Genomic DNA, 13,582 nt, shown 5'->3' on the forward strand with positions numbered 1-13,582 from the left:
CCCCACCCCTCCATACCTAGTATTCCTTTCCTCCTCTCCTCAAGCTCTCGCCATGATGAGGTCTCTAGTGCTCCCTTTCTTCTTCTTCTTGTTTGCCTTTGGTTGTTCGGCCTACATCCCGCAGCCCGCTCTGAAGCATGCCCGCCCTCTAAGCCGCTCGAGCTTCCCGGAGGGCTTCGTGTTCGGGACGGCAGCGTCGGCGTACCAGGTGGAGGGTATGGCGCTGAAGGAAGGGCGTGGCCCATGCATCTGGGACACCTTCGTCAAGATCCCGGGTAATATATAAATAGATATAATCATCACACACTCCTTCAAGCCATTACATTGCCTTCCCTTATAGTTTTAGCCCTTTTTTTTTCTGAAGTTCTCTGACGTTTATATATGTACTCGTATCAGGTAATATTGCAGGCAACGCCACCGCCGACGTGACGGTGGACGAGTACCACCGCTACAAGGTAAGAATATTAGCTTTCTTGATCTGATGTTAGCTATATAGTACTAGCTTTGCTTGTTCTTTGTTCGGTGATAAGATGCAGACCGGTTAGTTCAACTAAAGACCGGTGGAGATGCATTCCCTTTTCTCATCTTCTTTTCCTTTTTGTTTTTCTTCTTTTTTAATGATACTTTTCTCATCTTTTTTCATACAAAAATGTTTGCATATAATTACACAGCAACCTTTTTAATCTAATGAATCAAAACCATTTTTAATCTATGAATGCATATTAGAGATATGTTGACAAACATTATGATTTGTGTGGATAAGGTCTATCTTAATAGCTGGATTGGGATATTATCGCCGGTTGTTATATTATTATAAATATCGAGATTAACTGGGAATTGGATGGCCAGAAACCTAACTAATAATTAATTTTATGGAGCTATCACCTGGGGATCAAAGAGCCAGGTCAAGCCCAACCCAAAATCCGCCCAGGTTACATGCTCGGGTCGGGTCAGATCAGGGCCGGTTGGATCCAGCTTCTTTTTACCTAAATAATAAGCTTAGCCAGTCGTTAGGCTTACAGTTTTCCAGGCCCGGGTGGCACCCAACAGACTCATGTCTGAGCCAAGCTCGTCTTGTCAGCGGCAGAAGAAGCTTTCTGTGGATTGAGATTCTAGAAGTTCTGAAATTTGAAGAGATATATAGGATGTCGATCTAACATAACAAATTTGTGTACGTACAACCATCATTCTTCATGTGACCTTGTTATATGGAGTCACAATTTTGTTAAGAGGGATAAAAGTCGAGTCACATAGACTGCTAAGTACATGACAATTATCCTGGAAGAGCGATTTAGGCTTGTTTTATAATTCACACAGGGAATCAATTTTGTTTGATTTCTTCGGCATTGTCTTTTATTCTTCTTCTTCTTCTTCTTCTTTCTGTTTTCAATTCCCAAGTAATATTTCAAATTCAAACAACTTGATTGTATGGTGCAGGAAGATGTGGACATCATGAAGAAGATGAATTTTGATGCTTACCGATTCTCAATCTCTTGGTCCCGAATTTTCCCAAGTTTGTGACACAATAATTTCTCATTATTTTCATACATAACTTCATTTTTCAAATAAAAAATAATGCTGCTGTTTCTAAAGAATTTCATCTGATGTATATGGTTCTACTTTTGTAGAGGGAACTGGAAAAGTTAACTGGAGAGGTGTATTCTATTACAACAGACTGATCAATTACATGTTAAAGCAAGGTAAACTCCTGCCTCAATCTAGAAGCCCACATTGAATCAATTCGTTAATTGTCTTGAAAGCTGTTTTAAGCTAATAAATTCTTTGCATATCAGGCATTACTCCGTATGCAAATCTCTACCACTATGATCTCCCACAAGCACTTCAAGATGAGTATCTTGGCTGGTTGAGCCCTAAGATAGTGTAAGTCTCCAGTGTTTCGTCGTCGGATTTATTTGTGGTTCCACTGAACCATATATGCAACTCGCATGCATGCACGCATATATGAAGAGATGCCTGTACCAAGTTATCATGTATGAGTAAGTAGTATACTGTTATACATATAAAAGATATGCCTATGGTAAACCCCAATCCAGTAACTAGTTCAAAAGTAACCATAAAAACAGAATACATCGGAATCTTCAAATCATTGCCTGTTGTTAGTTTTTGCACAGATCTAGATATTATTAACAATGCTGCAAGATTTTGACCGTTATGGTAGTCTTTGAATTCTAATAAAGGCATGTTTGGATAATTGAGCTGAAAATTTTATTATATTCATAAATTGCGCCGCTAGTACAATGGATCATAAGTTTTGAGATTTTTTTTCTACTGATGGGACTCAGGCCGGCCCATTAAGTGATTTCTGGATGCTTAGAATATAGGCCTAGCTCAGCCTGTAATCTTATGATTTTGCTGATTATGCTCATGCAATCTATGAGTCTAATAGAATTTTTAGCCTGATCATTCAAGAAGCCCCAAATCTGTTGAGATTGGTTTATAATTCTGATCGATCATTTATATCATGCAGGGAGGCATATGCGAACTTTGCTGATTTCTGTTTCAAGATGTTTGGGGATAGAGTGAAAAACTGGTTCACGTTCAATGAGCCCAGGGTGGTGGCAGCTCTTGGGTACGATGATGGCACTCATGCCCCTGGAAGGTGCACCAACTGTTCAGCCGGAGGGAACTCCGCTACGGAGCCTTACATTGTGGCCCATCATCTAATATTATCTCATGCCGCTGCAGTGAAGAGATATCGTGAGAAATATCAGGTAAATGGTCCAAATATCATATATGCTATCGGAGTGAAAACATTTTTTTCTGTGCACATAGAATCATAAATAATGCATGCCCATTGATGTAAGCAATATCATTAAAAAAAATAATAAAATCGATGTCTTTCAAACGCTACCTAAGCATGCCTGGATCTCTTAGTTCAGAGTTATTTATGTTTGCTAGTTCTAATTTAATCATTTTAAATGAATTAGAATTGGTAGGACTACCATTGAGACTTTGGAGAATCCCCCTTTCTTATTTCATAATATAATCATACTGAAAGTTTGTTTGACAAGAATAAGATTTATCAGGGACACATTGCTTGAATTTGTCAGCAGATACAGAAACATCTTAGGATCAAGAGAAAGATGAAATTTTACAATTCGAACAAAATTTAGTTCGATAAAAAAAATCAGCATGTAATTCTGCATTCAGAAAATTCATATGTGATTTTTATTTCAGTAAATTTATCTTATTAGTTCTTTTATGCTGACTGGTAAACTACTGGTCACTTGGCATGTTAGCTACAATTGATTACTTACTGATACATTTTTTTATTATATTAATATTTACAGGCCCATCAGAAAGGCAAGATAGGAATACTCTGTGACTTTGTTTGGTATGAACCTCTTACCAACTCGATCAGGGACCAGGAGGCAGCTCAGAGAGCTCGAGACTTCCATATTGGATGGTAACACCAAGGCTGAGTTTAGATAGTGAGAAGAAAAAGTAAAAGATATAAGACTTATGAGCTAATAAATTTTAATGAAATCTGATCATTCTGGTGACAGGTTCCTGCACCCTATAAAAAAGTAAAAGATACAAGACTTATGAGCTAATAAATTTTAATGAAATCTGATCATTCTGGTGACAGGTTCCTGCACCCTATAATATATGGCGAGTATCCGAAAACGATGCAAGAGATTGTCAAAGAGAGGCTTCCTAAGTTCACCCGCGAAGAAGTTGAGATGGTAAAAGGTTCGATAGACTACGTTGGGATTAACCAATATACATCGTACTACATGGAGGACCAGCCAACGTACTCGCAGACACCAGTTAGCTACTCTGCAGACTGGCATACTCAATTTGCTTGTGAGATCCTTTAAACTCTTCATATTGTAATAAAAAATTACGTAGTGAAATTTTATCTGTTTCTAAATAACAATTTTTCTTGCTCTCCGATAAATGCAGACGATCGTGATGGTGTGCCAATTGGACCGCGAGTAAGTGTTTATTTAATTTATTTATTGTAGGATTAGAATAATCAGTAAGTTGTTATTTCAGCAAAAGTTGTTATAACTTTATCACATTTATAGTATATTAAATAAATAAAATTAATAAAAAGAATTTTAAGTAATATGTACTTATCTAGTAATACATTTATGATTGAAATATGTTTTCAATTGCTTGCACGCGTTGCTTATATTGTACTTATCTAGAAATAGAATTTTATGTTCGCCATCGAGGTTCTAATTTTGGGTTTAGGATAGAAATTAAGGAAATGTTTCGTATCGTTGTTCAACCTAATTTCGTCCCATCACTCCATTTGTTTGTTGTATCTAGAAAATATCAATCATTTTAATGTGGATTTTTTTGTATAAAAAACAAGGTTAGAGTTTAGGATCTTGGTCCTTGGATGTTAGTTTAATGGGCCACCCTCGTCATCCACCACCTCTTTTTTTTCCTGCATCTTAAAGCACCACTCTCCCCATTTTCATTATTTGCTTTTTGTTATTGATTTTTTCCTGATCTTTGGGCTAATATAACTGGATTATATCCAAATTAACCTTGGTTTTATCAGACCATACTATCTCAATTTAATGGTGTAAGGACACAAGCTTAAATCTTTGCTTTGATAATATTGTCTTAAAATGGTTCTCCACTGAGCATTACTTTGAATTGATATGGCCCAGTCGTAGAGAGTTGATTTTGGACTGTTTTTCATGCATGCAGGCACACTCTGAATGGCTTTACATCGCACCATGGGGAATGTACAAGGCTGTGACTTATGTTAAGGAGACTTACGGCAATCCAACCGTCATACTAGCCGAAAATGGTATGAGAGATACATCAGACCATCCTCTTCGATCCATAATTACAAGTTCTAATACCGTCATGATACTGATCGCAGGAATGGACCAGCCCGGCAACGTAACTCTTCCTGGGGCCTTGCGCGACACTCAGAGGGTCAATTATTACAAGAGCTACATAACCGAGCTCAAGAAGGCGATCGACGATGGGGCCAATGTGATGGGCTATTTTGCTTGGTCTCTGCTCGATAATTTTGAGTGGAAGTTGGGATACACGTCGAGGTTTGGCCTCGTCTATGTGGACTACAGCACGCTTAAGCGGTACCCGAAGAATTCAGCATATTGGTTCAGGAACATGCTCGAGTTAAGGGAAAGGAGGAACTGATCTTATAGTCAGCGTCAGGACCTGCAGGATTTATATAGTTTGCAACTTGGTATAGCAATAGGGAAAGGAATACTTAAACTAATAGCAAGCTGCTCAAAAAGCTAATGCTATTTAGTGTTTTAGCAGAGAGAGTTTGAATGTCTTTAATTACTTGTGCAATCTTGATTGCAGTATGTTTTAGACACGACTATTAGTTTGCTGTGGCTGCTATACGTTGTTACTGCTTTTATATGTCCTTTTCTCTCTCTTAAGCGCGCGCACACCAAACAGCTGGCCCAGGCCCGCAAGACTCATTTCTTAACCAGGCCCGGGAATTATAGGTTGGGCCGATTAATCTGGCTCCTCTACAACACCACTAGTGCCAAAGAGGAGCTGCCCATAGCACTTCAAAACTTGTTATATTTTGACTTTTTTTGATATATTTATGCTAGAAATATATGAGTCATTATTGTAAAAATTTTAACCTAAAGATCGTTGATCCAACTCCCAGATGGTGAATAAACTCTGGTTCGGGCCAGGCTCACCCAACTCAAAATCTATTTTGAGCTGTGAGATGAGTTGCGTCAACAAAATATTTAATTGATGGTAATTCCAACTTTGATGTCATGAAAATAAAGCAAACTGGATTAAAAATAAAGACATTATCACCTAAAACTACCTTACACCTAGGTTGGCAATGGAACTAGATTGGGCTTGCTTTTTCTTATTTATTGTTTTGCCTAGAGAAATAGAGACTCTTGCGTTTTGATCTATGGTCATTAGCCGTATGTAGAGTTGTGGCATGTGGTCTTTTTTTCCTCGTCTCTTGCTGTCACTCTCACAATCGAGCTTCATTTTTCTTTTTATTTTTCATTCTTTCCTTCTCTATCAAAAAACAGTCTGCAAATATAGATATCTCCCTTTTATCCTCTCTCTCTCTCTCATCAAAAAAAAAAAGAAAAGAAAAAAAGAAGGAAAGAAAGAAAGCAAAGGCAAGATAATTTCCATGAGAATTTGCAAATGCACTACAAATTCAAAATTTAATCTTGGAACATATTGCATTGGCATCGCCAATAGGCACCATACATCCAAAATTGTTATCAATCATAGTTATATAACCTAAATGCCCCGCACTTAGAAAAGGATTTTGCTGCAAATCTTTTTCTTCCGAAGAAAAGTTTGAATGCTACTAATCCAACGCTCTCTAAAGACTGATCATCTATTTGCAATCGGACATCAATCTTACTTTCATCAGAATCTTATTTAGTTATCAATCCCGCCTTCACCTAAAAGTTGTCTGCTGGATGTCAGTGATTCCTGACACGATCGACCTTTCCTCTACGAGTCTAAGTGAAGAAGGCAATCAAACCTATCCGTCCTTCCCAACTCAATACATAGCTTAATATTTTTTCTCACCCATCTTCACCTAATAGTGCTACAAGTCTATTATTTAGATTATATTATTAAATAAGAAAGAAATATATCGTTTCAAATTCCGCATATCATACTTTATGATTAAAATATTCTTAGTACCTCTCTTAATAATCATCTACGAAAATTTGTTGAAGAAGTTATATATATAATCACCTAAATTTATTTCTCTGTCTTCATCCTTATTTGCATGATTATCGTAGAAATCCCATATTATTTAGATTTTATTTTTTAAAATAAAAATCCATGTCTTATCTACGTCTCCAATCTTTTAATGTTTTTCAACAGACCTATGCAGGCTTATATATAGTTCCGAATAACATCTTTTAACTAATTATTCAGTATACAACGTATATAAACTAAAGGATACTGTAACATGAGCCTATTCGGAAACTATGGACCGGTGGTTGTTACGGCACCAATCCCCAGCTCCGAAGGTTAAGTGGTGTTTGGAAGCAGCACAGCATATATTATCTCCAAAATCTGGCAAGAAACTCAAATAGAGCTATATCTTTCTGATTGGTGGGGTTCTTGTTTCAGCACTAAAATCCAGCAGGAAGACTTCTAAATCTCCTCAATCCATGACCAAAGCTGCTACAATTATCATCCACCTCATTACACAACCAATAATTGATCCAACTTTTTTTCTGCTTTATCAAATCTTCCATCATTACGGCGGCACTCTTAACAATCTTTCATTATTTTTAGTAGCGCTGCTGGTGAGCAGAAAGCCGTGGAAGGGCAGCAAGCATCTTTTTTTTTCTTTCTTTTGAGTGACACAGGAGGTAACAAATACTACCCTCTGTTTATTGAAGGCTGAAAGAGTTACAGAAGAAGGTTGAAAGAAAAAAAGAGTGGGAAGAAAGCAAAAGAACATAGTATAGACGGAGAGTGGAGAAGAGAAGGGCAGGAAACTTCATCTTGATCTTTCTGCTGCTGACAAAGTTTGAGCACTTGATGCTGCTGCAGGTGTTCAGGTCCAAAGTCGATCGCTTTTAAGGTCCATCTCCTATTCATCTGCACTCTGTTATCCCCCCCTAGCGGCGCTGCCTGACATAAATGGCTTAAGCATTGCCAAAATTATTGAACTTCTAGTAGGCTTCTGCGAAGGTTTCACGGCGTGTTGGCGTCTTATCAGTACCTGGAGCTAAATTGAGCTACAATTTGTGGCAATATTTTTATATTTCTTTACTTTTCATCATGCTGGGTGCTGTAGGTAGGACCATTGAGACAATAGATTAGAATAATTAGGCTTTAGATACAACCATTTGGAAATATCCACACACACACACACACACACAAAAAAAAGTTTAAATTACAGGATTTAGCTACACAAGTAGTTTGGTCTTGCTATGCAAATCCAGTAGCCTGAAACAACAATGACGACTAAAAATTAATCCTCTTTTAGGGCCATCATTGCTCTTTTCCTTTCATTCTTAATATGGGTTTTATATAATCTGTAAGGTAATGGTTGGTTTTAGATAATCGGTAAGGTAATGATTGTAACAACCCAAGACCACATGGGCTCTCATGTAATCCCCTTATTTAAGCCTTGACCTTCCATATAGGTTATACGCCAAATCTGTTCTGATACCATTTGTAACAATCTAGAACTTCAACCAAAATGTCTAACCGAAAGATATTATTTGAGTTTCTTGATCCTGTATAAATACCTAATATCTACCTAACGAAGAACCGATATGGGACTACATATACGCTCGCAGAGGTCCTCATAATGATCATCTTAAAGACTACAGCAAAACATCCAATTAGCAACACTTCAAATCATTCACATGCCTATCCATGCAAGAAACAAATGAACCACACTCCGGCAGCGAATAAAAGCTTTTCACTTCGAAGAAACGAGCAAAATATACACCGAAAATCCCTGCATTAAGAACTAATAGCTTCTCCCTTTCTACCATAACACGCACCATTCATCACAAAACCTCTCCATCACCCCCAGATGACCTAAAAAACAAGTTCAAAAAAGACCACGCCTACTATTTTCCCTCACATAATAGAGCAGGCGTTTGGGTTGTCATCGCTGAAGAGTGATGAGAACTGCTCCTCAGGTGCACCGGGGCTCGGCACGGCTTGGTCCACATTGCGGACAAACCCGGAGGGGGCCCTCTTGTCGTACGCCTGAGCTGCGTAAGGGTAGTAGACCAGATTGTAAGGGACGTAAGGCCAGAATTCCACCCTCTTCCCGGTGCTCTTCACCTTGTTCAGGACCTTCTTTGGCTCCACATGGCCGGTCACGGTCACCCTGCTCTGCTTTCGGTTCACATCAACCATTGTCACACCTGAGACGATGCCAGATTCAGAAGATGAACTCAAAGCATTTGGACCACCGAGCGTGTTGCTCGGGTGGTGGATAATCTCGCCTTTTGTAGGCGAGAGGTTGAGGTTCGATTCTATAAGGTGTCCTTCCTCCTTTTGACCCCGTTAGCTCCGTGTCCTCCCGGACCAACCAGCTTGGTTTGCATGAGAGCCCGAGCTTCGGCCATATAGAGTAGGATAAGGTTAGAGCCCCTTTTTTTGGGGAAAAAACAAAGAAAAAAAAGGCCTTTGGCCTTGAGCATCTCCATATCTTGAACTGGAAGGAGCTACGTCAAATTGGACCGACACAATCAAAATCTGGGTGTGGTTTCTAGCTGGGGCATGTGGGTCTACAAAAACTTTGGACCTGGTATGAATAAAATGCAACTTATGGATTTGATCCGATTAAAAGTAGCCTTAAAGGAGGAAAAAAAATAAAGAAAGAAAGGAAAAAGGACAATTAATCTGATAATTAAACGGTTTGAAGATAGATTGAATTATTTTTGCAACTGGTAATGCCCATAATCTTTTTTTTTTAATATATCATGGAAAAGGAACAATTCAATGTTTGTAATAGATAGGCGGGCCTTCTTTTGAAAAGCTTCCTTCTGATTCCTAAGCATAAAGAATCACAATCTTTTGTCCTTGAAAAGAAAAGTAAAATTTTCTATTAATATAATTTAATCAGAAACTCTTGAGTCAATCCGGTTGGTTTCAGTTGACAACTCAAAAACAAAAGGAAGAAGACAGATAAATAACGACAGATAGGCCCAAAAAACCGTAAAGGGAAGAAATTATGAGCAAGTTTTTGACTTTCTCGCGTTATGTGGAAAGAAAATAATAAAAGCTCGAACAATATATATATATATATATATATATATATATATATATATATATATATATATATTTTGAACAACCTGTTCTAATAGGAAATAGGAAAGTCCTATATCCTAAAATTAATTCATCAAGTTGATGATAAAATCCAATATATATAATCTTTGTTTACTCGAAAGGAAAGCTTTTTCGCAAAATATTAACCAAAGTGATCATTCTGCAGGATGCTAACCAAGCAATCGTCCTCCTCCTTCTTCTTGCTCAAAAAAAAAAAAAAAAAAATCCTCCTTCTTCTTCTTGCTCGCATTGTATTCCATCTGTCAATGAACTGAATGGAATCCGTATGGTCTCCGAGTTATCTTTTCCTTTGAGTCGCTAGATAAGAGGAGTTGGCACCACTAAACACATCTATTTAACTTTTATTACCATCTGCATTTCTTTTATATAGAGCTCAAATTCGATGACAAAAAAAAGGGGAACTGGGAAGGGGAGAGAGCTTTCTATACCTTTTAATGAGGTAACAGCATGCTTCACTCTCCTTTCACAGCCATCACAATCCATTTTCACCTTCAGCTCCACAGTCTGATCAATATTACAAGACATTGAAAAATTAATATGTTTTTTTTTCTATTGAATGGAAGAGCTAAAACAATAATATATTTACTTTGGAAAAAAAAAAAGATGAACTAAATTCAAATAGAGGGATGAATATAAACAGAAAAGAGAATGAAGGACAAAATTTTGTATTCCTGGCGTTCTTCACCTGCAGAGGCTTTCTTTTCTTTCTCAGTGATCTCCTTGTTTCAGTAACACTGCAAAAGTTGGAGAGGTAGTCCAGTGCACCCATTTCCTTCTCCCACGGAGAGAGAGAGGGAGAGGGAGAGGGAAAGGGAGAGCGGGAGGGAGGGAGGGAGGGAGGGAGAGGATGTGATGGAGGTGAGTAAAATAAAATATATAGAAATGATGAGACTAGAGCTTGGAGAGATGCGGCAAGATCGCTTTTTGCACCTCTTTTTTTTACTTTTTCTGAATGAAAGGTTGCTTTTCTATTTAGCTCAGTATTAAAACATCTAAAAGACAAAGTACCAACAAGGTATGTGTCAACTACATACGAAATCATTTGGAGTATCAACCATGGAAGCGTGAACTAGCCAATGGATGGTAGTAATGCATCCAATGAGATGCCCCAATCACAAGCTGAACGAACGCGTTGTGGTTGTGGTTGTGGCTCTATTCCTACAACTCTAGGGTGAAAATAACTATATAAAACATACCGATTTTAGGAGGCAGTTAGAGTGACTTGCACAGACTACCAGATCTGACTGACAAGAAATGTTCAAACCTTTGGCGAGCACAGTATGTCGCCGAGGCTCGTGGTGGAGAGCGCGCAAGCGCATGCGGCGGAAATCAATCACATTACACCTGTCGAAGAGACTTTGACAGTTCGGGACATTTGGCGTTCCCACTCTGCTCCGGCAACACCGTGTACGGTGTTTTTCACCTGGAAACCTCCACCACCGAGCTTTCTCAAGGTCAACTTCGATGGGTCTGTCTTGGACGAAGGTACGAGAAGAGGCGCGGGTTTTGTTATTCAGGACCCGTACACCAGAGTGATGGTTGTCAGCTATTCGATATCTCGGTTCTCGGTATAAAACTGAGGGCTACTTGGGCGGGCCTTCGTCATGCCCGGCATGATTTATGAGCTAGCTCTATTATTCTGGAGGATAACTCGGCCACGGTTATCAGTTGGATCTAAGGGGACCCAAGGGGCAACGACTGTGACCACCCATTGCTCCGAGACATCTAGGCGATGTTGAGGGATGAAAGGGCCTTCCAGGCCAAATATGTTTTCCGAAAAGCCAATGGGGCTGCAGATTGAATGACCGCTTATGTGGCCAGTCATTCTGATAGTACCTTATGGGCTGGAGATGGGGAGTTGCCCTGGGCACTTCAAGACATTTTATTTTCTAACTTTTTGGGTGCATCCATACTCGTCAGATATAATCTATCCGCTTCAGCCCAAAAAAAAAAATGATTTAGGAGCTCAAGATCGTAATCGTCAGATGGGTACTTTAAGAACTAGAGCATTTGATTGCAGATCAAGAGCTCAAAATCGTAACCTTAATTTGGGTGGTATAAAGGCTCTTTTTATTTGGCTGACTTGCAGTCGCTATGGCAGCCATAGACCATATGGCGATCAAGAAGAGGGCACAGGTACTGTTGGGATGCAGCTGATCATACCTTCCTTTTCATCAGGGGCAACCAAATCTTACTTTTCATTAGAGTTTTCTAATATAAACTTTAACTTTTAAGAGTATTTTAAGAACTAGTGACTTCTTTTTGTGCTTTTCACTCTGCTCCCTCCTTTTCTCAATTATAGGTTTTTGCCGTGCTCGGAAAAATGACTTCTTTTTGTGATTTTTTTTGGTAGAGACTTCTTTTTGTGATTTTAACTCTACTCTATTTTTCTCAAATATAGGGTTTTGTTGTGCTCTAAGAAATGACTTCTTGCTAACATCATTATCTAGTTTATAGATTGCAGTAACCCAAAATCTCACCTAAAAAGATTAGCTGAAAAATATTATTTAGATTCATTGGCTCTATGTAACTACCTAAAATTTACGGTTTATGTCTTGGCATTCTTATCTGACTAAATATCAAAATCCACTTAAATCCAATTATGAATATCACACATCCAATCACAAACGCCACGATCAGCTCATGGTTAGCCCAAATAAGCCCGCCTATAGTATCCTTTCGTCAACATGAACTAGCGATCAAATTCATTCTAATACCATTTACAATAGTTCTAAAAACATTCTTGCCCCACTACAAGAAGGAGAGAACTAATTTTGGTGGTATCTCCTATACAGGGAGGAAAGTTAGCAAAAATATAAGCTGGAATGATGTAAAAGTCTCAAATGCTTGCGGGAATCCAAATTAAGATTTCACAATTCTGTTGCTTAAGGTTAGTGAAAATTATTTTTTAAATAGTTTCAATATTCTAAAAGTAGTTGGGGAACATCCTCCTCTTGCAATCTCTAACACTTCCAGCTTTTTCCTCTTTCCTCAGCGTGACCCACCACGCAAAACATATTGCTGGATAGTTTGATCAGGCTTCCAACAGACCCTAAGATCTCTGTCATCTAAGGAACAATCATGACTAGGCCCACTCCGAAATCCATTGTAAGGAAATGTGCGGCATGTGTTTAGTCTCACATCGATTATTCACCGAGGAAATTTTGGGTACTTATACAGAACTAATTAAGGAATCTAAAAAATACATTCGGGCTAGCCTTTTTGGATGAGGTCCTGAGTTATGACAAATGGTGTCAGAGCGAACTCGGCCCATAGCCTATCTAGACTAAGAGACACTGCAGCACGGGTTCATGGAGGTTGACTATTAGCCAATCGTGGTGCTTGTTATCAGATTTGAACCCTTAACCTGACGAGGATGCTAGAGCCTGAACGGGGAGAATATGTGAGGACTCGTGCGAGCCTATGTTTAGTCCCACATCGGTTATTCGCCGAAAAGATCTTGGATGCTTATTCATGATTAAAGAATCCAAAAAATACCTTTCGGTTAGTCTTTTTGGATGAGGTCCTAAGTTGTGACATCCATGATTATTCCCACGAACCAAGTGAAAGCTTTATGTGGCTATCAAGTTGGGACCGGATACCACATATGGCAGCTACCGCAAGAGAATTCAGTGCACCAACCATACGCACCAAGAATTTCCATTTCTCATTAGTGTGTCGATTTGTTTTAGAAACATGGGCATGAACCATGCACCGGCTGTACAAATGGGTGTTGGTTCCTATCCGGTCAATATAATTGGTATGTTAATACGTGTGTTATTTGGAA

The 13,582-nt window shown here is 38.7% G+C and overlaps 2 protein-coding genes across 2 annotated transcripts; one reads left to right on the forward strand and one right to left on the reverse strand.

Annotated features, from left to right (window-relative positions):
* On the forward strand, positions 1-5,170 carry LOC120111769 (beta-glucosidase 1-like). The gene is made up of 11 exons (XM_039129666.1): positions 1-275; positions 397-455; positions 1,438-1,513; positions 1,629-1,700; positions 1,794-1,881; positions 2,489-2,732; positions 3,312-3,427; positions 3,611-3,828; positions 3,928-3,959; positions 4,690-4,792; positions 4,868-5,170. The coding sequence occupies exons 1-11, from the start codon at positions 53-55 to the stop codon at positions 5,149-5,151; spliced, it is 1,515 nt and encodes a 504-aa protein (XP_038985594.1). The 5' UTR covers positions 1-52; the 3' UTR covers positions 5,152-5,170.
* A 3,202-nt stretch (positions 5,171-8,372) lies between these two features.
* Positions 8,373-10,629, reverse strand: LOC103722977 (heavy metal-associated isoprenylated plant protein 21-like). Its single transcript, XM_008813742.4, has 3 exons — positions 10,481-10,629; positions 10,224-10,299; positions 8,373-8,867 (listed from the first exon to the last, which is right to left on the reverse strand). The coding sequence occupies exons 1-3, from the start codon at positions 10,562-10,564 to the stop codon at positions 8,575-8,577; spliced, it is 453 nt and encodes a 150-aa protein (XP_008811964.2). The 5' UTR covers positions 10,565-10,629; the 3' UTR covers positions 8,373-8,574.
* Between the last annotated feature and the right edge of the window lie 2,953 nt (positions 10,630-13,582).

Source organism: Phoenix dactylifera, chromosome 8, assembly GCF_009389715.1.
Source record: "Phoenix dactylifera cultivar Barhee BC4 chromosome 8, palm_55x_up_171113_PBpolish2nd_filt_p, whole genome shotgun sequence".
Classification (NCBI taxonomy): Eukaryota; Viridiplantae; Streptophyta; class Magnoliopsida; order Arecales; family Arecaceae; genus Phoenix; species Phoenix dactylifera.